At 41.4% G+C, this 27,537-nt stretch overlaps 1 protein-coding gene across 1 annotated transcript in view; it reads left to right on the forward strand.

Annotated features, from left to right (window-relative positions):
- The window catches only part of DIAPH3 (diaphanous related formin 3), a 754,726-nt gene that overhangs the window by 607,148 nt on the left and 120,041 nt on the right, over window positions 1-27,537 (forward strand). The window contains 3 exon segments of the mRNA XM_040425381.1: window positions 957-1,010; window positions 1,013-1,051; window positions 1,506-1,565. Coding sequence (XP_040281315.1) covers window positions 957-1,010; window positions 1,013-1,051; window positions 1,506-1,565 — 153 coding nt within the window.

A 27,537-nucleotide genomic window follows, 5' to 3' on the forward strand; every position in this document is an offset into this window, starting at 1 on the left:
CTGCCCGAGCAGACAACTCCCTAGATGTTGTGCCGCCATGCTCTAGTGACCATGATATCAGTTGGGTCATCAGCTTTCACAGTCACTGAAATGCAAATGACACGTTCATTATTTTGTCTAGGATTTTGGATGCATAGTTTAGTTGTAATCAAGCAAATCGTCTGTTGATGAAGAGTCGTCGAAACAGAGTCCTAGCCTAATACAAATAGCGCGCTTGAGCAGGAAGCTCTCCATGAATGGCTGCTAATGAGAGATGAATAAATAATTGGCACGTCTAGACATTAGGCATTAAACGTTGTGCAGGTCTATTAATCTGGCCTTGTTCGATGCATAAACTATTCATAAAACTGCATCCATTGGAAAAGGTAACTCTGGACCAGGGGCGCTCGTTTGACGTCCTTGGTATAAACTATTTATTTCAGCCTTGTGATTCTGCAGTAGGCGCTTTTAATAATTAAGTGCGTTTTTATAAATACATCAGGGGCCGCCTAATGAAGATAAAGGGGCACAAAGGGACACGCCGTTACAGTGTAACGCCTTTGGGTTCTGTTAAGTCAGATCTAACTACAGCTGATTCCTTTTTAGGGAGCGATAACGTTCTAGTTTTTCACCAGGGACGTATGATTTATGAGTGACCTTAGCTCACAGGGTTCACCTAAGAAGAAGATAAGACAGAAGCCATATTCCTTTTGAGATTACTGTCACTGGCTGTAGCGCCTCCGGCCCGAAGTAAATCAATTGAACTTTCGTCCACTTTACTAGATAGCAAGAGCGAGACGAAATGAGACTGATTTTATTAAGAAAAGGATGATATATGAGTCAGTTAAAGGCTTGTCTAGTTTTAAAATTGCTGGTTTTAGTCATAACAGAGTGATCTTTTTTATCTGTCTGTATGTCTTTGACATTACTATAGTAACCTAGTGGGCTGATGGAATTCCCTCAATCTCTTTTTGCAGAGGGCGAAGAGACTGGCGTGATGGATAGCCTGCTCGAGGCCCTGCAATCCGGAGCAGCTTTCGAGACCGGAGGAAACGGACGCCGAGGCCTAAAGGTGACTAGAATACCTTTCCTTTATTCCAAGGCATATTTTTCAGCTTGTACTCCTAAAACATTCATCATAAATACTGTGCTACCGGGAAGAAGTGCTTAAAGTGCCAGCAGCCAACGTAATCCTGAGAAATGTCAGGAAAGACGCTAATTTCCTGTTGGCTGATGTCACTACCACTTTGCCTACCAATGCACTGAACTTAACATAAGCTGCTGATTATGACAAGGCTCATCTTGGAAACCATATGTACATCATCTCTCTAGGGTATATGCTAATATGATTAAATAGGTTGTACCATCACGATCATGTCTATTATGTTAAGTTTTCAGCTAGTGCACCAGCCCCGGTAACTTTAGTGTATAAATACGATTACATGTACAAGATCCGTATGCAATTCTTAAGCACGAAAAGTATTATGCATCAGTGGTATATAAAGTATCTTTATGGTTTTTTCCAGATATACAGGACAATCTCAGTCTGTCATCAGAGAGGCCTATTCTAAAGCCTTGTAACCATGGTAATGGAACTTGCTGATGCGTTTCATGCTTGCGTCTAGCTTTATGCTCCTGATATATGATTTTTGGCTTGAGATTTACTGCAGAAGACAATGGCACTACCTGTACCTGCAAGTCTTGCGCTGATCAGTCCCCCTGTCTCTGTGCTTTGCATGCTGCTTTGGCTTTCTTGCATGGTTATTATTTCCCATTTTGCACGTTTTAATGATGTTTTTTATGTTTTTCAAAGAAATTGCTATCTGAGGTTTGCTGAACTTTGTTTTATTATAGGTTTTCAGGTGTGACAGGAGCCAGGTCTTGAACGTTTTAACTAAATTATTTGCAATTGGTAACCATACTATATTGCTGTAGGTCACAACCATTTGTGGAGCTAAAGGTCGAAGCCTATGTTCACAGCTTGTGTCATACAAGTGCTTTTTAGAATATGTTATCTTAATCAGAAAAATGCTCCATTATGACACTTACTGTGTGATAAATAGTAGTCAGTGGGCAAGGATTTTACCAGTTAGGCCTTATGGTACAAATGTCTGTTCTGCTGCAATGCTTGTGGTGGTCGGAGTTTCATACTCAACTCTTCAGTAAGAGGTTACAATAGAGCGTAATCGGGTGTTATCATTTCTACACGCAGGAAGATGGGCAGAAATACCCTGGCATCGCCTACCACATCTTTTCTGGAGTAGACAAAAGTACCTTTCCCACAATGTGATTTTTAGGAATAGTTAGTGGAGGATCGGAAAGGCCACTGCTACAATTTGGGTAATATATGCCCATAAGAAGTTCAAGGGGATGTCTATTGTATACAAGAACTAGTTCCTAAGCTCAGATAATCAGTTGAAATCAGCGACACATTGTGATCAGCTTGACAGAGGGCAAAATTGTAAAAGAGTTCTTCATACAAGACGAGCCCATGCACCCTTCCACTGTTGGGACAGCTTTCATACTGTAGACATACACAAATGAAATGAGTTGCAGGCTACAATCTTTCTTCCACCTGTCACTAGCAACTACCCCCCTCTGCATGCACACACGTGCACTAAAATAGGAGGTCAGCAAGTAGGAAGTGGCAGGGAAAATCGATCAAGTAGTGTTTTGTGCGTCTCTAGGGTGTGCCCTTTTCGGACATGCCTGAGATATCGCTGCCTGAAGGAGACGTGTCTCATGACAGGTGCACCTTTAAGGGGTTCTGCAGTTTGTTTAAACTGATGATCTATCTTCTGGATAGATCATCAGCATCTGATCGGCGGGGGTCCTGACACCCGGGACCCCCGCCGATCAGCTGTTTGAGAAGGCAGCGGCGCTCCATTCAAATGAACAGAGCTTAGCCGCGCCCAGGCCAGTTGATACTAGTCGTGCGTGACTGGGCCAGCGGTAAACAGTGAGAAGGCCGCGACGCTGCTGGAGCACGGCTGCCTTCTCAAACAGCTGATCGGCGGGGGTCCCGGGTGTCGGACCCCCGCTGATCAGATGCTGATGATCTATCCAGAGGATAGATCATCAGTTTAAACAAACTGCAGAACCCCTTTAAGGACATCTTTGTCTCTGTTCACATTACTTTTGGTCTATACTTCGTATCTACATATCTCTGCGGTATAGACATACTGTGACACATGTCTCCTGTTGACCACAATGCAAAAAAATATATAAGTTTACTCACCAGTATAGTTTTTTATTTGTTTCCGGCACACACGCCATGTTCACGTGAGAGCAGTATAAAGATAGCCAAAGATAACTTTTAGATCCAGCTTGATGCTGCACATCAGCGGGCATATTATGTAAAAGTGGAGGTTTCACCCGATATTTTGTCTAACCTGTGCGCATGCCCCTCAGCTGATTGCTTAGATAAGCTATTTCTTGGTGTGACATTTTACAGATTTTTAGGCAAGATACTAAAATGAACATCGTAGAAAAATTAAATGTCAGCTAAAACTGAAGCCTGTTTGGAATTGCCTGTAAACTGTTTTTAGCATTTTCTTTTATTACTGACTTCTGCTTGATTGAGCCTTGTTTATGCCGTTAACAACTCATGACAATTCAGAAGAGTCAGTGGGCTGAATTTATTTCCAGCATCTCATCTTGACATTTTCAGTTTTTATTCACTTTGTTATTTGCACATATAATGCACTTGTATAAAATGCTGCTCTACGGAAGGAGATTAGTCGCATTAATAGACCAGTTTGGGGTTACCAGCACTTGCTGGGAACTCTAACCGCGTCTGTACAATGACTAATGAGCAGAATTCAGGCCAGCTCTGGATTGGTAGCACATCTAGATTGAAATTCCAAGTTTGATTTGCCTTTGTGCAGAGGATTTAACACATTAGTTTATTCTGTATAAAATATTCATGCATCTCAAACTGCACCTGCCTGCATCTGTAACTCTTCCTGAAGTGGATACCATATAGTTTTTCGGAATATATCGCTGAAACTGCTGTAATATTTCAAAGCAGGTAAGAGCTTTTATTACTGTATTCTATATTCTTCTGCATTCTACTACATTACGAGTATCAGACCTTAGTGCAAAAATATATATAGGTGATTCCTCTAATTTATGAGCTCACAGTTGTGTCTTCATGTTCCTCTTTGCTGTATATCACCACTGATCAAAGTCTATTAAATATCTTTAATAGTGCAATAGTGTAATAGAATATGGTTTGAAATTATGCATAATGGTCCATGCTCCATTTTAAATACATACAGGAGCTTTGGTATATGTACACTATTGAATGATGCACATTTTAGTGCCATGGTTAGCCATGCTGTCATGGTGAAGGGGTCACATATTACTTGTGTGTCACGAACCATCGGGTGTGAACCCATTGTGCCACGTGTCGTACCACCTCTAAGGGCGTTGTCTAAGTGAACCCCTCGATCTTCACAGTACTCCCTGATGGTGGGGATAGACTTTCCTGAGGGGAACACCAGGTGGCTACCTCTTGAGTAGGATAGGCACATGAGGCAGCTGGTCCAGGACGTACCTGAAAAAGGTACCATAGGTACAGGCGTTGTCAGCAGGCTGTCGTTACAAGGAGCAACAGTGCAGGACCGAAGGATGAGCCAGAGGCGAAGTCAGACAGGCAATAGATCAAGGGCAGGTGGCACAGGTACAGGTGAGGCAATCTGGATCGGCAACAGGAGAGTCAAGGCAAGCAGGCAGGGATCAAACAGGTAGCAGAGTCCAGGAACACCAGCGGATATCAGGAACCTTAGCAGGACACAAGGACCTTGACACTGAGGCATCTGGGAAGGGGGCTGAGCCACTTATATATGTGCAGAGGGCTAGGATTGGTTTGCGAGGTCACATGATCCAACCCATAAAACACAGAAAGTGACCCGCGCCGGCCCTTAAGGAAATGCTGCAGGAAACGAGCTAGCAAGCATGCTGTGGCCAGGCTTAAAGGAAACACTGGCAGCAGATCATCGCTGAACACGGAGCCCGGGACCGGCGCACAACAGCTGCTGTTAGTGTGTAGTCTGGCATCTTTAGGCACGGGGCACCATCCTTAATAAGATAGCTTATACTAGATGGCATGTAAGGGGCTACTCTAATTATATACATTACTTACTACAGTCCACCAACAAAAATGGCACCTGGCCTAGAACCACCAGGCTGGTCAATTAGCTGATGAAGAGCGTGGAGCCACATACTATTTTGCACAGGTGCCCTGCTGTTTTATCGCCTCTTGCAGGTGGATTCTCTGCAAGTTATAGGCTGATCATCGGCAAGTTATAATGAAATGATTGACCCTTTCATGAATTTATGCAATCAGGGATTTATTAGTTAAAGGGGGGCTCTATTATGTGATGTCTGTAATGTTCTAACCCAGGTCAGCGTCGCCCCAGAATTAAACAATATGCTTCTTTTCTAATATTATAGCAACATTAGGAAGAAGTTAAAGATCTCTGGTGGTGGTGCTGGAGTTAGCTCCTCATCACATTGAAGATGTGCTTAAAGGGGTTTTAGATTTGTTTTCTTTATTTTGCCAGTGGCCTGGTAATGTAGATTAAACGTCCCTATCTGCACTCCCACCGATTCAGTGCCGACACTCCGTCCTCTTCCTGTGCAGTGAAGTCCTGTGTAGTGCTGCAGCCACAACAATGCACCACTGGCTGCACCCCAATGGACAAGGACGAAGCATCAGCTCTGTATTGGAGAGAGAAGGAAAGTAAGTTTGTGTTTTTATTATTTTACCAGCCTCCCAGCACCTTTATAAAAATAAAATATAAACTTTGAAAACCCCTTTTTCTTACAATATACAGCTAACCACCGGATAGTGTCAGACCCACGGTCTTTGGCAACATGAGCACTTTTAGAGAACTGACTTGCTAAATTGTACAACATGTGCGTTCACTAAGAAGGGACAAGTCTGATGAAGCATACCCCTGCCTTAGAGGGTTTGTGCCACTAATATAAATCTACTCCGCCCAACAGATGTCGCTGTTATATCACTTTTCCCAAATATCACCATTTATCTAATGTTATTAGCTGTTGTTATGCCCTGTAGCAAATCAGTTTTGATTTCAGTCGCTGTAGGTTACGTCCTGTAGTGGAGTTTTGTAATACAGGACGCACTTGCTCACATCGCTTCTTTCTTTCCCCTTCAATAACCACTCCTCTACGAGCAGTGATGGATGGATGGATAGGCAGACAATAGGATAGATAAACATAAGGACGAGTTTTGCTCTAACTAATGATGGACTTTAACACTAGGTGTCTGTTATAAATCTAGTTACACACAGCATTTTAGAAACGTGGAGATAAAAATGTAACTGGTTAGTGTGACGTGATTTGCTGATGTCAGGACTTGTCTCACTGCCCTGTGGCATGATGGGTCAAAATCACATGACAAACCAGGAAGTAGGATTCAAGCATGGGGTGAAGAGGAAAACTGTAAGGTGTATGGGAGCCAGAGTACTTAGAGTGAAAAGTAGTTTATGGCACAAACCCCATTAATCCGTATGTCCATTCTGCAGGCTGCAAATAAATAAAAGGTCTTATTCTTGTCCGTTTTGCGGCCAAAAAGGTACTTGTAACATAGTGAAAGGCCTACAGAGGGAAAATGTGGGGGTCACCAGCCGTTATCCGTGTTTTGCGGACCAGAAAATCAAATACTGTAATGAGACATAAAGTGCTTATTGTGTCAGAGGAGTGACAGAGTGGTCTGTCACTACCTTGTGCTGCCTCAGTGAGGACAGTATACGGGGGCTGACATGTTTTCTTTACTAATAAAAGTTAATAGTTTGCTAGATGTTTAATAGCAATATTTCCAATTTGCATTTGGTAAAAGCTATGAATATATTAAATGTGTTTTCCAGTCACTTAATACTGATGACCTATTTTCATGGATAGGTCATCAGTATCTGATCGGGTGGTGGTCCGACACCCAGGAGCCCTGCGATTACCTGCTTGAGAAGGCATTGGCTCTCCTCTAAGTGCCGCTACCTTCTCCTTGCTTACCATGCACAGCACTGTACATTGTATAGTGGCTATTTTTGGTATTGCAGCTCAACCCCATTCACGTCTATGGGGCAGAGCTGTGCCTAGGCCATGTGACCGATGAATGTCGTTACTCAACCTAGTGAAGGCTGCGGCTTCTATCCTGAGGATAGGTCATCATTATTAAAGTCTCAGAAAACCTTTGTAAATATATGAACCATAGTACAATGTGTGATAATTTCTGATATTTATACATTTTATTTGAAACCTACATGAGTATACAGGCTTAGACAGCAGGGAAAACTTGCTTTTATTGCGTTAGAGGGGGGCCAGTGATCCATTAGGTTCTGGGACCCAGTTGATAGTTGAGTTATTGAGTCAAAACATTCACATCCTAAAAGAAAATAGTCAAATCAAGACTCCTATTAAATCCTGGTACAGTTAATTGAAAGTAAGCTGATGGATTACACTGAGTAACAGGACGTCCACTCAAACTTTAATACTTGTGATATGCCTAATGAAAACCCATATGGGGCAAAAACAACTAGTGTAGATGGCAAAGTCTTCACGTGTAATATTTTTTACGATCGTTTAATCCAGTGTGCTAGTGCCCGCACTACACACTGCTTTGTCGTTCATTGATGCCCTCTTTACTGTTTCCAGTCCCATAGAGATTAATGGAATGGTAGTGCTCGACCTGCCACTCCAGTCATAGGAGGCACAGGACCCTCATTCTTTTGTTTGCTGGGACCCCCACTAGTATATTGGTTGTCCCCTATCAAGTGGATAGGGGATAATGGGGGAGATTTATCCAACTGGTGTAGAGTAGAACTGGCTTAGTTGCCCATAGCAACCAATCAGATTCCACCTTTTATTTTCCAAAGGAGCTGTGAGTTGCTATGGGCAACTAAGTCAGTTCTACTCTACACTAGTTTGATAAATCTCCCACAATGTTTAATAACCAGAATACCCATTTCATGTGGTTGGACATCTATAGGTAAGGTCCTCACTTGGCAGTTCCTTCCGAATTTTACAAATGTCATGTAAGTGTGCTCCAAATTCAGTATGATGCAACTGTAAATCCATTTTATATAATAAATGCTGTAATTACCAGTTAAAGTAGAACTATCAGTCGGATCTAATCTATTAAACCAGGCTTACTCCTGGTAGGGTGGATCCTGCTGATTTAAAATACCATGTACAGTATATGGTCAAAATCTATTGCACCAATTCAGAAAATATAGTTTTATGATATACGCAAATTAGGTCTTCAGTGCACAAAGGTTTGGGCCCTAGCCTCTCGATGCACCACAGCACCTTTGCCACAGCCTCTCCCTATTACAGACAGGGGCAGGCATCATCATTTGTTCTTTTGCCTGGCCCTGTCATTACAAGCATGCACAATAGGTTATATAATAGGTGCATTTTGAAGTACATCATCTTTGGGTTTCTCTGCCTTCGAGATAATTACTGTGCATGCGCCAGTTGTAGAATCTGCAGTACATGTATGATATTACAGGGCCTGAGGACAATGATGACGTCTGGCCGTATGATTGCACTGAAGCCCTAATTTGCATCTACAATAACACTTTTTTTTCCCCCTCTACAACGGTGCAACAGATTGTGACAATACAGGTAGCATTTTAATCAGCAGGGTCAACGGTATGATGCAGTGTGCTTGTATTAATAGGGTTGATCCTTCTTGACAGGTTCTCTTTAAGAACCAGAAACGTATTTTTATTTCCAGTTGCTTACATAGTGCTGACATATTCCATGGAACTGCACACAGATTACAATGTCCCTAAACAGACTGCGGACTGTTTCATAGGGGGCCAGTTGTAGTGTGGGAGGAAATCGGAGAAGCGGTAGAACATACACATCCCCTGTGCTAACCCCTGAGCCATCCTGTAATTCTTGTCTCACTCCTTCTCAGTAATAATGGTTTTCTCACCATTTTTATGTGCTGAGGTTTAATTAGTTACTTCACACTTTGAAATGACAGAAAATAAAACTTGTAAAGATTAATGACCTTCACTGTCACAGCGGAAAAAAAAAAAAAGTTATCAATTTCTCTTTCAAATTTTGCGTTTTAAATGCAAATCTAAATAGTTGTTTCCTTTTTATTCCATTTTTTGCCTTTATACCCTGGTGATGGGGAGTTCTTAGATCCATACAGCAGCACTTCTGACCTTCTTATTTCTTTCTCCTATTTTGGCTTCTGCCTGTTGTTCTACAAAGCATACATTTACTTTGAAAGCGACCCTCTGCTCACAATTAGAATCTCGCTATGTACTTACTTGACAGGACAGTCATATTGTCCCAGTTATTGACACGGGAAGGGGAACAAGTTCCAGTGTAGTCTCAGACTAATGTAAATTAGATTTCTATTCACTAGTCGCTTAGAAACTTCAGATTGATTTTTACCTACAGGTAACTTTATAGTGACTTTCATCACGGTCCTGCAGCAGCTTTTCCATTTTAATACTTGTCGGTGTCTTTTAAGGAGGTATATTTTCTTTCCTTTTTGATTGTGTTGTCCTAATCTCATCTATGGGTTCTTAAACCGTTTGTTGTGCCATGTTCAGTAAAGAATGAGACATTTCAAAGGAATTAATCCATTTTTTTGTGAGTGTTCATGCTGATAGCATCTAATTCCACTTGAATATCTCATCTTTTACACACCGTTTTATTTCCCTTGGGCACATGTAATCTTTGAGTTTAAAACAAAATCTCATATACATGCAAAAGCTGTTATTTTATTTTGTAATACAAAGTTAGAACTATCTCGTCTCCCATCGCAGGGTATCAAGAAATAATTAGTCTTAATAAACAAAGTGACACTCCTTTCCTTCTGAATAGCAGCTCACGGTAGCACTGCTAGGGCCTGTTTACATGGCCGAGGATCAGGACAATTATCAGGACCAATATTTGAATAAATGCTCATTCCTGATCATTTTCCTGTGTAAAGGTGCCGCTTATCACTTGACGAGCAAGCAAACACTTGTTCTTGGCTGATTGCATTTAAAATTATCATTGTGGGTCAGCTCATCTCCCTCTGTCAATGTAGTAGCAATCATGTATCCTAGAGAGAGACAAATCTATTTGCCTCATCAGCAGTCCTTCTTCATCTGAGGTTGGCTGTGAAGAAGCACCCACCGGCCACAAGATTAACAGGTCCGGACGTTGACCGTTTCCTGCCTGCGCCACTGCTCCGATTAGTTGAACAAGGGCACAGGCTCTGCTTCACCTTTGGAGCAGTTTCTGTTCATCCCTATACAGAAGGGATGATGGCTGCATGTTCTGGAACGAGTGGTACTTTCCCTGTGCATCGGCCTATGACATAGGCCTCTTTAGATTGACCAAACCAGATAAGATTGAAGACTTAGTCATAAGATGATCATAAGTAATAATTTTGTTCTTATATGTTGCATGGTTATGCTTTCTATAGTAGGGAACAGTTTGTCTATTGACCATAAGATGTTCTGTCTGTTGTTAGAAATAATTTACAGACTTTACTTTTTACTGGTGTTTGCTGTTTTTGATAGTTTTATCCTTTTTTTATTCACATATGCAAAAACTTGTCTGCAGAAGAAAGAAACTCTCTAAAGTGCAATTTGCATGCTTTTAAAGGCTGTGAACACCTTCAGGGGAATTCTTTTATGATTTCAGTTTAGTCATCTTGGACTAAAAATCTTTTTTTCAATTGGTCTTTATTAAAAATTTTGAGCAGTTTTTGTCCTAAAGGATTAGGTTGAAAGGCACATTTAGATTTATCAGGTGAGATGCAGATTATCGGGAAGGAAGCGTTCCTTCCCAACAGTTGGCTGCTCGTTAAGAGGCGGTGAAGCACCACAGTACCTCCACAGTATGAGGAGTATTGTCTCCATAGAAAATCATTGCTCCTGGGCAGCAGAGTGCTGTTTAGACAGCACAATCTGCTGCCCGGGAACGATGTTTGAGGTGTCCCCACCTCCGATCATTTCACAGAGGATCAGGCGTTTTGCTTATTCATCAAATTGTCATAAACAAGCATTTGTGGGGACCTTCTTTCCCAATAATTGGCCCGAATATTGGGCCATCTAATCCAGCTTTAGCCTAGCTGTCAACATCTTACTTTAGCTTTCATGTGATGGCTACGTACAGCCCTTATCTATGAACCACTAACCGCTCTTAAACACTTATTTAAGCCATATTCTTTTCAATGCGATTAGCTGTCAGGAGATCAGAGATAAGCTTCACATGAGCCCTATGTTTTGGCGGATATCAAAATATTCCCACGATAACATATATATATAAAGTTATCGTGATAGCGATATTATATCGCGATAAATGCCCATTTAGAAAAAAAAAAAAAACACTCAAAACATGTACTCATGTTTCCTTGTTGCCCCCATACATTATAATGTCTCCTTGATGCCCCCATGCAGTAACATCTCTTAGTTGCCCACCAAGAACCGGGTCACCGTTCCCCCCAAATCTGTTGAGCGTCGGTGCCCCTAATGCTGCATTCATACTCCATGGGAGTGCTGGAGATAGCAGCGATCAGCCATCTTCACCGCTTCCATAGAAAATGGGACATCCTAGCGAAAACCCTGAGAAGTGGGTTTGTTCATTATAGGTGCATATTGTCAGAAGGGCACCTTGGCATCATAAAGATGCCTTTCAGTCATATAAAACTTGGGGGTCATTTACTGAAGACTGGCGCTTCCCATATGGGTCCCTACACACTCAGCCATTTTACCGCAGCCCCCAGAGCACAGTGACTGTTATCCAGCGCCGGTCTCTCTGTGCAGCAGCGACTGTTCTCAGCCCCGGCCTGTCTGTGGCAGCAGCCCCCAGAGTGCAGCAACTGTTCTCAGCCTTAGCCTGTGTGTGCAGCAACTGTTATCCAGTGCCGTCTCCTGGCTCTGGGGGTTTACAACCACTTGATGCCATTTCTTTGTGACCTATAGGACTTATACCTCCGTGACAAGGTTTATCACAATACCAAATTTTTATTCAATTTCTGTCCCATAAAAAAGTAAGCAATACGCGATACCACGCAAAAGAAAAATTAAATGCCAAAAAAAAGTGTGCATTCTGCAATTTATGGAACTGCGGCCCATAATAGAACATCCTATCCTATTTTTTTTTTAGTGGAGAAGGAGACTAAAAAAATTGAGTCCATGTTTTTTTCTTTTTTTTTTCTGTTACGGCGTTCACTCTGAAAGGAGATATTTTTCAATACTTTATAGTTTGGACTTTTTCAGACGTGGAGATACCTAATTTTGTTTTTATTATTGTTTATATAGTTTTTTATGTAAATTGGAAAGGGGGTGATTTAAAATTTTTATATTTTGGTGTGTTTTTGTTTTTGTTTTTAACATTAATAACTATTAGCCCCCTTATGGGGCTAGAACCTGGGATCTTTCCATCCCTTGTCCTATCCACTCTAATAGAGATCTTTAGGGTGCATAGGATCTCGCACTGTCCCTGCTGCCCTGTGCTTTGTGCACACGGCAGCAGGAGATTACCATGGCAGCCAGGGCTTCAGTAGCGTCCTGGCTGCCAGGTAACCGATCGGAGCCCTGAGATTTCACTGCTGGGGCTCCAATCTGAAGCGCCACTGCACCACCATGAAGAGGGGAGGGGACCCTGTGCCACTGCACCAATGATTATAATACTGGAGGGGCTTGGGTGCACTGCGCCACCAATGATTATAATTTAGAATTCTCTGGTATGGGGGGCACCAATGAATGTAATTAACCTCATAATACAAATATAGACTGTGGGTGTCAGGCCATATTACACAGCCGGCACTCGGCCTCAATGACAGGGATCCTGCCAAACCCTGCCAATAGCCCCTCAGTGCCGCATTTGAGGGGTAAATTGCCTCTGTTTCCCGGGATCGCCACTTTCTGTCATTGAGGCAGAGTATCTTATATGGCCGGCACCCGCAGGTCTATATTTAAATTGAGGGTAATTCTCATTGGTGGCGCAGCGGCCACAGCCTCTTCCCCCCATCCTCACTATTACCTTCTTATTGTGGTGCAGCGGCAGCCGGGTCACAGTGGGGAGGGGACTCTCTCCTTCTCCACTTTGCCGACTGTAAAGCGCACCAGACGTTTTAGAGGCATTCAGCACTGTGACGTGCGACTGCCCCCTATGATGTCACTAAAATACTGCGGTAATTAAGAAATGGCGATATCGCCGTTTCTTAATACTGCGGTATATCATTAATACCGGTTTTATCGCCCAATCCTACATAAGCCCTGAGTATGTCTGACGGAACACAGTGTAAACACAGAGCCTGCTAATAGAGAATCTCAATGCTGTACAGAGAAAAGAGTTATTTTTTATAAAGACGAATTGATCTGTGATCTGTTTACTACAAAATCACAGGAGATAAAGTTGTCACCCGTGATTTTGTAGTAAAAATCATGTTAATGCTCCGTGTCTCTGCTGTCCAGTGCGGGCCTTTGCTGTCTTTCACCGCAGGCGGATGACACACACGCATCCGCTCGTGTGACACAACCCTAAGACTCCATCTCAGAGTGTATTTTTCAAAAGCGGAAGACACAGGTTACAGACACTGGTGCTTGTAAATGTCTCCTTTAATCAGCTTATAATCTTGCCAACATTATATCAATACATTTTTTAGCTTTATTTAAAGAAAATGTCCAGAAAAAAGAATCTAACTTTTTTTCCAATGTTTCTAAGTTTTTGTTCAATTTACCCCAAAAATGAATCCTCAAATTTTCCTATGAAGAGCGAGCAAAATACATACTTTTTAAAAGTACCAATAACCTTCTAATATCTAATTGCATCATCCTTTGTAATAACATTTTTCAGTATCTACTCTTATAACTATATTGCACCATTCCTTTAACCCCTTAAGGACCTCCACCGTATATGTATGGCGGAAGTCCGGCCCCAAAACATGGAGACCCGCGGCACATGTATGCAATCAGCATAAGGGTGACCACAGCATTTTCGCAGTCTGGAAGCGGAAGTCGCACATTTCTGCTCCGGTAACAGAGTTCCCCACCTGAGATCGGGGAACCTGTTAATCTAGGCTTCGGAGCTTATTCAGGACTATACGAATGCAGGCCCCTAGGTGGCAGCATTGTATTGCTCTAGTGCAGGCATGCTCAACCTGTGGCCCTCCAGCTGTACCAAAAAGTACAAACGCTTTCCTTAAAATAATAATACTTAAACAATAAAAAATATAAACATCATGGGCACTTCAACCTACCCAACATTTTTTAATAAAAAGTGATCAAAAAGTCGCACACATCTTCAAATTGGTATCACTAAAAAGAACAGATCGTCCCACAAAAAATGAGCCCTCACACAGCCCCTGTACACATAACTACAAAAAAGTTATAGGGGTCAGAATATGGTTATAAAAAAGTTTTAACCTTTTTTTCAGTAATAAAACGCAAGTAACACATTGTACAGTGTAAAAAAAAAAAAAAACTTAGCTTCCTACTACATGATAGGCAATTGTAAATGGTGCCATTAGAAAGTACAACTTGTCCCACAAAAAAAATAAGCCCTCATAAGGCTATGTGAATGGAAAAATAAAAAAGTTAGGACTATGGGAAGGTGGGGAGTGAAAAACATTCATATTCATTTATTGCAAGAAGTTATGAATGAATTGCATTGAAAGTCCCAAAGGGTATTACCAGTTGGTGGTCTATTCCTGCATAGGTCTGACATTATACAGTCGGTGCTTCCAGTGTCAGACTGCAGGAACACCCCCCCCCCAAGCTGGTAACACCCCATCTGGACCTTCATTTTAAAGAGGACCTTTCATGGTTTTGTGATAATTGCGATAAATACCTTTACTTGGGGGGGAAGGGCTGATGCTACCACCCTGCCTGATTTTTTAAAATATCGCTCCCGTGCGTGGGGGGGGGGGGGGGCACAGGGGGGGGCAGGACCAATATTTAAAAAAATCAGGAAAGGTGGCAGCATCAGCGGGGTACTTCGCAAGTAAATGTATTTATCGCAATTAATGCAAAACCATGAAAGGTCCTCTTTAAACTGCTAGCAATGCATTCATAACTTCTAGAAGGAATGGCACCTCACAGAGTCACAAGAATAGATGCACCAGAATTTTTATTGGAATGGGGAATTAAACTAGTTACTAAAACTGACATGTCAACAGAAGTTATAGGTAATTGTACTGTAGTTTAAGGTACAAAGGCAGGCAGAATCAGGGTAGAACAGTTGTGTTCAAAATTATTCAACCCCCAATGCTGTAAAGGGTTTTCGGGAATTTAGTGTACATTTGTAATTGTGTTCAGAATGAAATCTTACAAGGACTTTTTAAAGAACCAAATGCAACTAAAATGACATCAATTGTTTTGTAATACAGTATTAAATGTTTTTTTTGTGATTTCTTCATTGACACAATTATTCAACCCCTTAAAGACTACCACTCTTAAGAACAGAGGTTCATTCAAGTGTTTTCGATCAGGTATTGAAAACACCTGTGGATGTCAAGGAGCAGCAATTCAAGCATAATAAGCACCAATTAGGCAGATTTAAAAGGACTGTGATACTCAGCTCCTTCTAGATATTTACTGGTGTGTTTACAAACATGGTGAAGTCAAGAGAATGGTCCAGGAAGACAAGAGAAGAGGTGATTTCTATTCACAGGAAGGGCAATGGCTATGGCTATAAGAAGATTGCAAAGATGTTAAACATACCAAGAGACACCATAGGAAGCATCATTCGCAAATTCAAGGCAAAGGGCACTGTTGAAACGCTACCTGGTCGTGGCAGAAAGAAGATGCTGACTTCGACTGCTGTGCGCTACCTGAAGCGCAAAGTGGAGAAAAGTCCCCGTGTGACTGCTGAGGAACTGAAAAAGATTTGTCAGATGTGGGTACTGAAGTTTCAGCTCAGATAATAAGGCGCACACTGCGTAATGAAGGCCTCCATGCCAGAACTCCCAGGCGCACCCCCTTGCTGTCTCCAAAGAATAAGAAGAGTCGACTGCAGTATGCCAAAAGTCATGTGGACAAACCACAAAAGTGTTCTGTAGGACTGATGAAACAAAATTAGAACAGTTTGGGCCCATGGATCAATGCTATGTTTGGAGAAGGAAGAACAAGGCCTTTGAAGAAAAGAACACCTTGCCTACTGTGAAGCATGGCGGGGGGTCAATCATGCTTTGGGGCTGTTTTGCTTCTACAGGTACAGGGAAGCTTCAGCGTGTGCAAGGTACCATGAATTCTCTTCAGTACCAGGAGATATTGGATGAAAATGTGATGCAGTCCGTCACAAACCTGAGGCTTGGGAGACGTTGGACCTTTCAACAGGACAATGATCCAAGCATACCTCCAAGTCACTAGAGCATGGTTGCAGATTAAAGGCTGGAACATTTTCAAGTCATCGCAGTCACCAGACTTAAATCCGATTGAGAACCTCTGGTGGGACTTAAAGAAAGCAGTTGCAGCGCGCAAGCCTAAGAATGTGACTGAACTGGAGGCTTTTGCCCATGAAGAATGGGCGAAGATACCCGTAGATCGGTGCAAGACACTTGTGTCAAGCTATGCTTCACATTTAAAAGCTGTTATAACTGGAAAAGGATGTTGTACTAAGTACTAAGATTGAATGTCACTTGGGGGTTGAATAAAACTGATAATGATGTGAGCACAGAAAAAACATTTGTGTTATTTCATTATAAATGTTATGTTATATTTGTCTGACTTACAAGTGCCTCTTGATTTAATTGTAACAAGATGACTGAAATATCAAAATCAATGTCAAACTGGCCAAAACACTCAATTTCAGTGGGGGTTGAATAATTTTGAACACAACTGTGTACTGTACATTGGTGGCTGTGGTTAATTTTTATTTAGGGTAATATGTACACTGCTCAAAAAAGTAAAGGGAACACAAAAATAACACATCCTAGATCTGAATGAATTAAATATTCTTCTGAAATACTTTGTTCTTTACATAGTTGAATGTGCTGACAACAAAATCACACAAAAATAATAAAAAGGAAATCAAATTTTTCAACCCATGGAGGTCTGGATTTGGAGTCACACTCAAAATTAAAGTGGAAAAACACACTACAGGCTGATCCAACTTTGATGTAATGTCCTTAAAAACAAGTCAAAATGAGGCTCAGTAGTGTGTGTGGCCTCCACATGCCTGTATGACCTCCCTACAACGCCTAGCATTGTCTTGCATTAGAGGAACCCAGGCCAACCGCACCAGCATATGTTCGCACAAGGGGTCTGAGGATCTCATCTCGGTACCTAATGGCAGTCAGGACACCTCTGGCGAGCACATGGAGGGCTGTGCGGCCCTCCAAAGAAATGCCACCCCACACCATTACTGACCCAATGCCAAACCGGTTATGCTGGAGGATGTTGCAGGCAGCAGAACATTCTCCACGGCGTCTCAAGACTCTGTCACGTCTGTCACATGTGCTCAGTGTGAACCTGCTTTCATCTGTGAAGAGCACAGGGCGCCAGTGGCGAATTGCCAATCTTGGTGTTCTCTGGCAAATGCCAAACGTCCTGCACGGTGTTGGGCTGTAAGCACAACCCCCACCTGTGGACGTCGGGTCCTCATATCACCCTCATGGAGTCTGTTTCTGACCGTTTTGAGCAGACACATGCACATTCGTGGCCTGCTGGAGGTCATTTTGCAGGGCTCTGGCAGTGCTCCTCCTGTTCCTCTTTGCACAAAGGCGGAGGTAGCTGGCAGGCAGTCCTGCTGCTGGGTTGTTGCCCTCCTACGGCCTCCTCCGCGTCTCCTGATGTACTGGCCTGTCTCCTGGTAGCGCCTCCATGCTCTGGACACTACGCTGACAGACACAGCAAACCTTTTTGCCACAGCTCGCATTGATGTGCCAACCTGGATAAGCTGCACTACCTGAGCCACTTGTGTGGGTTGTAGACTCCGTCTCATGCTACCACTAGAGTGAAAGCATCGCCAGCATTCAAAAGTGACCAAAACATCAGCCAGGAAGCATAGGAACTGAGAAGTGGTCACCACCTGAAGAACCACTCCTTTATTGGGGGTGTCTTGCTAATTGCCTATAATTTCCACCTGTTGTCTATCCCATTTGCACAACAGCATGTGAAATTGATTGTCACTCAGTGTTTCTTCTTAAGTGGACAGTTTGATTTCACAGAAGTGTGATTGACTTGGAGTTACATTGTGTTGTTTAAGTGTTCCCTTTATTTTTTTGAGCAGTGTACATTCTGTGTGATAGGAGAGTATTAAAGCACCTGATTCCTGTCCATAATGTGTTTGTGTCACGCAGGATATCTATCATGGTGTGTGGCTTCAGAGAGGATCTTTTTATTATGTTTCATATGTTTTATTTATTTAGCAATTTTTTTATTTTTTTTACTATGAAGGTCACATGATTTTTATATTCCTTGCTGTCCCCATATACAGAACATTACTCTCAAACAGTATATTGATATCTTTGCACAGTTTCTTAATAGTCTTCAATTACAATTTCCAATTTTGCTGCTGAAGAGTATGTGTAATTCCTTTATATAGCTGGCTTTCCTGAAACTTCTGACATAGGGACAAGAGTATTGGGACACACCTCTTAACATTTAAATTCAGATGTTTTATTGCTATAGGTGTGTAAAATCAAGCACCTAGCCATGCAGTCTGCTTCTTTTTCAAACATTTGTGGGAAAATGGGTCGTTCTAAAGAATTCACTGACTTTGAATGTGTTGCTGTAATAGGATACCACCGATACAAGTCATTTTGTGAAATGTCTTCCCTCCTAGACAATACACAATGAACTTTGAGTGGTATTATTGCAAAGTGGAAGTAGAACAGCTCTTCCTCAAAGTGGCAGGCCATGTAAAGTTTCAGAGCGGGGTTGCCGAGTGCTGAAGTCGACAATGCTGTGCTGGCTTAATAGCTGTAAAGAGCTGCATTAACATCAGCTTCTTGGAAAGGGTTTCCATGGCCAAACAGCTGCATGCAGGCCAGAACGGCAAAGCGTCACATTGAGTAGGGTAAAGCATGACTGTGCCACCTTGCACAAAACAAGGTCTATAAAGGCATAGTTGGGTGAGTTTGGTGTGGAAGAACTTGCATGGACCACAAAGAGCCCCTTCCTCAACCCCATCAAACACTTTTGGGATGAACTACAACAGAGATCTTAAGCCAGGCCCTTTTAGTCCATCATCAATGTCTGATCCCACAAATGCTCTTCTGCATTTGTATTAAAGAGATTTACATAGATTTTTCTTTTTACTGATGACCTATCCTCTGGATAGGTCTTCAGATTCTGAATTGGTTGGGGTCTGGACACAATCAGATGTTCGCGAGTGCAGCAGCACTCACAGTATAACCGCAGCCTTCTCTCAGCTTTTCCTAGGTCGAGTGAGGACACGTTCATCGGTCACATGGCCTAGGAGCAGATCAGCCCCAATCAAGTAAATGTGACTGAGTGCAATAACAAGCACAGCTGCTGTACAATGTACGATGCTGTGCTTGGTAAGCTGCGAGACCCCCCACATCAGATACTGAGGATAGGCCATCAGTAAAAAGAAATCTCGGAAAAGTTATTTAAGTTTGTTGAATTTATTTCTTTGTGCTCATCTTCTTTGGTTACCTGCATTGCCCACTAAAAATAGTGCTGTGACTGATCCCAGAGTTCTGCTCCAACAATTGCATTCTGAGCAACTGATTTAATTCCAACAGCAATGGCTGTATATAATTCCAATATATTCCTTTTTTATTATTTGGGTGGTTTAAGCAGTTTTGTTTATCAGTGTTTTATTCAGCGCACGTTTATCAAGTTTTAGAATCAGAGACTTAAACATATTTTTTATGTTTTATAAAATTTTTTAAAAAAAACACCACCAAAACAACAGCCTGCAGCGTTGCTCACATTGCAACCTTTACTGCTATTCCCACATGTTCTTGCAGCACAAAGCTGTTTACTATTCCAGCAACAAAGAGATTTACTAAGAACATCTATGCTGCTGAATCAAGTCTTTCAAGTCCCGGGAAAACTCTCATACAAAGGGAGAACCCACTAGACGGCCATGTTAACTCCATTTACATGGCCACTATCGACACATTAGCAAAGCTCAAGCTACAATATAGTCGACCAAGCAGAAGTAGTTTGTATGTATCACCCACCAACCTTCACTTCTGTGCTGTCAAGAAATGTAGCGGCATAAGTAAAAATAGTAGACTGTAAATCCGTAGTCAGGATTGTTCCGCAGTTTCCATTTCTATTAAGAGAATACTCGATAGGAACATCTCTTGGCTGTTGAAGTAGGAAGGAATTTTCCTGAGATCAGAATGGTAGGTGCAGAAATGAATAATTCATTTAACACATTAGACTAGGTGAGGCCAGTAGTGAATAAATGAATCAAGCTGTCTATGGCGATACCGTTCAAAATTCCACAATTTATATTAAGGAAATGTATCTTTAGATGAGTTGGTATTCGGTGGAGCGGTGTGAAACATAGTGGCAGAGGGCATACTTTGTTAGAAAGGCTGTGAGGTTTCCATACATATGTATATGGGGCTCTCTGAAGAAGACATTGGAAGTCAGACGTGTCAAGATGCAATCTAAGTTTAAAAATGTCAGTAGCTATTACATCTGAAATAAAAGGTAGCGTATGAATATTTACATACCTGAGCGCAGACTGTGGTTTAGCCATGTTTTCATTAATATGCTGGAGCATTAAGTGTCGAGATGGCAGGAGTACGTAGGGTGACATACTCCAGTAGGAGTGTCTGTCACGTTTTCAGTCCGCAGGCATGCTTTTGTTCCCATCTCAAGGTGATGTCATTGGATGTTGTCACTTCTCGGCAGGCAAATAAATCTCATTTCATAAATATTTCTGTTTAACGCATGCTGTAAAATAAGTTAACTTAAAAAAATTGGCATATTGGCTGACAAGTGCAGGATTTCTGCAGCCATTTTATTAAATGAGTTTTTTACCCAAAATACTATTCTGAGCATGCCATTGCTGAAAACCATAACTAATTCTGCTGAGATTTCCTTGACCTAACAGGTCATCAAACTCTGAGACGAGTTGTGTTTTAAGCTTATGTATTGTAGGAGGGACAGGAATGGCTTTACTATGTAGATAGCTACTTGCCAAACACACATTACAATCCATATTGAGATAGACAGATATGAGATGGATACATGCATAAATAGATGGGCAGTTAAAATTGTCCACGTTTTAAAAGACAGCAGACTGGCAGCTAAATATGCAAATGAGCACATGATGTCACAGTATTCCGTGACATCACAGCATAACATGACATCACATAGACCAGTTGCCTTAGTTAGTGAACTATATTGCCACACACCCTTCTTTTGGTCATAGCAGGAAATCAATTAAAGGGGTTATCACACGAATATATATTTTTTCTTACGCGTAGGGAGGACTTTCTTTCGATTGGCAGCAGCTCATCAAGTACCTACATCTACCAAGAAGCATTAGTTCTTGTCAACTTTTTCTCCACTGCATAGAAAATGGCCCCTCAGATATAGCCTCATTGATACATATGGTATGCAATAGCCCCTACTATTTCCTTCTCCGCCATCTGGAGAGCAATATAGCTATATATTCCTATAAATTGTGACGTATGGATGAATTAAAGGTGTCTGGGCTGCTTCACTATGAAACCAATATGCCAGCACAGAAGAAGTGTGGGAGCAGGGAAGCTACTGAGCATGTTAGTCTACCTCTGAATGCAATAGGAGGTGGAGTAGAAGGATAAACAGCAGGGGGCGCTACCAAAGAGGAAAATGTAATGTACGGTCCAAAATGCATCCCTGTTGTTACAGTATTTATGAACAAGAAAAGAGATTGGCTGATTGAACTGAGCAAATGCCGGGATTCCTTCTATACTTCATTGGGATCACTCCCGCCACGTGCACCGCCGAGTTTGACCAAAACTCTCTTCCGAATCTATTACATAAATGCATCCAGCTTTCTTGACTATAATGCTTTGTGGTGGAGCCTCACAATCCAAATGTATCCCTCATCCTCTTCCTGACATGTAAAGCTCTGTCAGTAACTGGCAGCTGATCTGAGAAAATCAACTGTGAGGCTTTAGAGCATCCATGTTACTAATTTAGCATTTAGGTGGAATAACGCTTTAAATCCTGGTCCTCCGACGATCGTATCAAGTCTCGTACCCTCATATATTTTTATTTAGTTGTCTTGTTTTTGTTTCCCATAACTACTGACTTCCCTCCCAGATTGTACTATGACCAGATACAATTTTGCTCCTTCCTGTCAGAATAGTGGATGGTCCATTGCTGTGGTTCCTCGCATACCTACATCATTTAAAACCTTGGTTACCTGGAAGATTACTGTTCGGAACAGTTGCAGCATTCATCAGGGTCCGTGCAGTGATTGACTCTAAAAAGTATATTCCGAACATAATCCATGCATTAAGTAGGAATTCATTAAAAAAAAAAGAGGAGCGCAGACCATTTGTGCCTCAAGAAGTGCATTTTTTTTTTTTATGATAAAAATGTCCTTTGCTATGTAAGGTTGATAAGTGTGACATCACCATCATCCTGTAAATGGCTTCATTAAATGATCTCACTGTGAATAAACACCATGGAAGAGACAATTTTGGAAAGTTAATATTAAATGTGAGATTTTCACTTTGCAATATTTTAAAGTAATTATATATTTGCTAAACGTACTGTTCAGTGATATACATTTCTGACCAGTTCTAACTTCTAATTTAATTATTCTACCATGTCATGAGCAAAAATGTTCTGCATATTTTAAATGTAATGGAAAAAATAATTTGACTTATAACCTTTTTATGTATTAATGCATACTTTAGTCGTTCTCCTGACATTGAGTTGGTGATGAGATTTTACTAAATGAAAATGGTTTTTCTGCCAAAAAAATGCAGATTCAGGTTAAGGCAAGTTCAGCGACTGCATTAGCTCCTCATGATCCTTAATAGTCCACAGTTTATCTACCATATACAACTTTGCTATTTTGTGCAACGTACCGGATAATTTACATACAATTACCACGGGGAAATTGAGTTCAGTAACATGATATGGATGTCTCATTGGAAAATATTTAGTTTTGGTCAAAATATGTTGAATGGTGAGCTAAAGGATACTTTTATAAATAAGAAGTCCAGTTGTGTTCTAGATTCCATTTAACCTCTGCCTGACACAGCGATTTTTTGTTTTTTGCTCCCAGCCTTCCCGAAACCATAACTTTTAATTTTTCCGTTCACATAGCTGTATGAGGGCTTGTTATTCCTTGCTCCACTCATATGTAGTCAAGGAATAATGAACAGCTTATATGATGGTTCAGCACTGAACCTGGAGAACCCCTTTAACTAAGAGATGAGGAGAGTTTAGCCCCATTTTCCTATTTTTTTTAGCTTACTCAAGAAGAAAAGCCACTGCTGAACTTTCATAATCAGCTAAGGAAGTATTAATCGGCCATGTCAGATCCTTTGCGATGTGGAGCCATAACAAAAATCTGATGTGGCTGACCCTCTCTACCTCCTCACCATTTATTTGGAGGGGGGAAGGTGACCTTTTCTTGGTTCTCCTAAAGTCTAGCATGATATCCTTCGGTTTAGTAGTATTCAAAACTAGGATACTGTCTGAACTTAACCCAACCGGATGTTGAACCTCCTCCTTACAGTGTCTCTTACTTCCTGACATCAGTCCTATGATAGTGGTGTCTCAAGCGAACATTGTAAAACAAAAAGGGGGGGGGGGGTCAGCAGGTGCATGTTGCTATGGCTGAAAAAGTGGTGTCACAAGCGAACATTGTAGTGTTGGATGAGTGGATTGATGTGCAGTCATGAGTGAAAAGGGCTGGACTGAAGACACAGCCTCGTAGAAATCCAGTGTTCACTGTGGACATTGTGCAGTTGCCCACTCTAACAATCTGTGGTCTTTTAGTGAGGAAGTCTAAGATTCATAAGCAAAGCATAGTGGTTAATCCAAGGTTACTGAGCTTGTCTAAACGTTTCTCGGGGGGCTTATAGTATTAAAAACTGAGCTAAAATCAAGGAATAACATCCTGACATTTATATTGGGTTGCTCTAAATGTGGCAGGGTTATGTGAAGTGCAGTTAAGGATGCATCCTCTGTCGACTGGTTTGCCCAGTCGGCAAAGTTACGGCTGTCCCGAGAAGTGAGGTTATTAGCATTCATGTGAGAGAGGACAAGCTTCTCAAAGCACTTCATAATAACTGGTGTCAGGCCAACTGGGCGATAGTCTTTAAGACACTTGACTGCTTACTTTTTGGGCAAAGGAACAATAGTGGTGGATTTGAGGAATGTGGAAACTACAGCCTCTTGCAGTGACAGGTTGAAGATGTTAGTGAACACCTCTGCTAGTTGGTCAGCACATGATTTCGATGTACGACCCTTCACTTAGTCTGGTCCTGCTTCTTTGGTGATGTCTCTGCTAGTGTGGTTGCCAAAGCATGCAAAAACTGATTCAACGTGTCAGGTATAGTCATGGCTTACTGGAGAGGTTCCAATCTTGTAGTCTGTTTTAACTTTAATGTATCCCCACATGGTTTGGGGATTGTTGACTTCAAAATGGCCCTCAATGCTTAGTTGATATCTATGTTTCCTCCTGAAACCCGACAACCCTTTTAAGAGAATGGGTGTACAAATATATGAATGCACATACTGAGATCTTTTTATTAATCTTGTATAATCTTTTTATACCCAGACGTGTAACCTGACAGTAAGGCATCCTCGATGTCTAGAGTAAAAAAGGCTTTATCATCGTAGATGGATATTCTCTACTGTACAAGCAGTGAGACTATAGAACTGTCTGCCACAAGATGTTGTGATGGTTGATTTGTACACGTTTAAGAAATGTCTGGATGTGTTTTAAAATATATATATATCACAAGTTATGGGTTCTAGATTTCTGGAAAAGGGATCCTGATCCATAGCTTTACTATATTTGCTATATTTGGAGCTTAGAAAGAATTTTTTTTTTCTCTTACCATGGGGCAATTGGCATGTGTCTCATGCGCTTTGTAGTTTGCCTTGTGCTGGATCAACATGGTAAGATTATAGGTATGTGAAGATGAATCTGTCATTTTTCAATATCATCAACCATATAACTACTTTTGTCGTGTAATCTGATGAAACTACTGATAGTCTCTGAATGGAGCCTCCACTGCCATCCCATGTGTGTTAACCCAACCATACTGTGACAGAAGATATAGAGAATGCCAGACATACTGTAATTTCTGATGCGATAAACAGCCTGTGGAGAAAATTTGGAACGATGGTATCCAGGTCCCAAACATTAATATACAGTAGTTATATATAGTTATAGTGGAAACAGATTTGCCTGGTGTAAAGTGGAGAGAAGGAACGCCCGACACGTTAGAATAGAACTATTAGCCCACAATCACATGAAAGGCTATAAACAGCTACTAAATGTACCGGTAATACTTGAGCAATGTCCATTGTGTATGTAATTTAAAAAAAATATCTGAATATAGAAGGCACATGGTTAAGATCCAGCAATCATTTTATATTTTTTCCGGCTGGTTTCTTGTTCTTAAATATGTAATCTGCAATCACAACACATCGTTTGTTGAGTATTTTTTTTTTTTCTAATTGCTTTTGGAAATTGTTATGGGAGTTTTCATTTCTGAATACTAGTGAATAAAGAAAGGTGTTTTACATTTCAATAGCTCTGATAATGATGATGCAGTAAGTAGGTGGAATCAAAAGAGAAACTGTACAAGGATCCCTGTATGTTAACATACAGATTGCGCTCCTTGGAGAGACCTCCGCTATATGCAGTATATGCTACTGTAATCGGGAGCACAATTTTGCCTGTTTTCAGTTGACACCTCTCAGGCTTTACCAGCCAATTTGCTGTTCTATGGTTTCCCAAAAAGAACCTCGTTAAACATTCCTTATTAGAAATAAGTTGAGCCATGACGGCGAACCGCCATCTGAGAGCACGGCAGGTTTGAAGTTTTAAATAGAAATAAGAGCTTCCTGCTTTTAGTCACTGCCTCTGTTCAGACTTTCCTGCATCGTCAGAAGCCCTTTTATTTTGTTACTGGATCATTTATCGTTTTTCTACATTTATTTTTTTCTTGGACGTGACATTTCTTTTAGCCAGGTACAGTTTCAGTAGACTGCAGACAGGCCTAACCTTAGCCTTACAAGCTCTGCCTTGGGATCAGAGTTAATTGATTTCTGGCTCAAGATGTTTTGGGCTCTATCCTTCAGCTTTATAAATAATAGACGATCCCTCTATCCGCCACGTGGATAATATCATTATTGGGAATTGAAATGCACACTCCACTTTCAAGGTAAACTGATTTGGACAATATGAGGAGCCTTTTTCACAGCTGTATGGCTGTTTAAGTAAAGATATACTGTAACGCACACCAGGGCTGACCCTGTTATCTTAGTGCATGTGTCTTATACGCAGTTTGGGTAAATTCACTAAATAACCTCTTAAAATAAGCTTGACGGGGGTAAAATGCAGCCGATTGACCTTGGATATATTAGCCTTACTGCCAACATCCAGTAGTTGTAAGAGGTGGAGAAATGTTGACACTCGACATCTGCATTCTGTAGTGGAATAGAAAGCTTATTAAGAAGCTGGGCATGTCATCGGAATATGGAGAGCACACTTTATTTCAGTCCCTATGGGCCCTTTTAATGGTTGCAGTTCCACTCAATAACCTTTATTGGAGCCTTCTGTAATTTATAGTGGTCTGTCCTATGATAGATGCCATAATTACACCCACTGAACATCTATTTTACCTGCTGCCGATAACTATATGCATTATTACTCAGCCTATTTGAATACAAATGTCTGTAGCAGATATTTAATGCGGTTTTGTGTCTTTCATGTTATTAGTATGACTTTCTATTAACGTCGTGCCATTTCCGTAGCGCGCTCAGCTTCTGCTGCATTTGGGGTAACACATTGTAACAACTGGAATATAAAACACCGTAAGGCTTCATGCACACAATCATCTCTGTATTTTGGTCTTCAAACAAAGCGTAGGATACTTTCCGACTGCATTTTTTTTTTTTTCTCACGCCTGTCCATAGAAAGGACTGTTCTCATCCTCAAAACGAACCACAATAGAAGTATGTTCTATAATTTGCGGAACGGAAAAACAAATCCACAAAAAACTTGGCCGCATAGAAATGAATGGGTCAGTGCAAAAAATGGGAATAGCACACAGATGAAAAATGGGGTTGTGTGGATGAGGCCTAAGGGTCTTAAAGAGGGCCTTTCATGTTTTTTTTTAATTCAAGATAAATACCTTTGCCTGCGGGGTGCGTCACAGCCAGGGAGAAACCTTCTCCGCTGTGATTGGATCGCGATACAGCCAGGGAGAAGGAGACGCCCATTGAGAAACCCTGGCGTCTCCTCCTCCCTGTACCGATGCTCAGTATTTACATACTGAGCGGGGAAAATACAGGGGGGCACAGGAGCAAGATTTAAAAAAAAACAGGCAGGGTGGTAGCATCAGTGGTGGGCGCCACGCAGGCAAAGGTATTTATCTTGAAGAAAAGA

The sequence above is a fragment of the Bufo bufo genome, chromosome 3, assembly GCF_905171765.1.
Source record: "Bufo bufo chromosome 3, aBufBuf1.1, whole genome shotgun sequence".
NCBI lineage: Eukaryota > Metazoa > Chordata > Amphibia > Anura > Bufonidae > Bufo > Bufo bufo.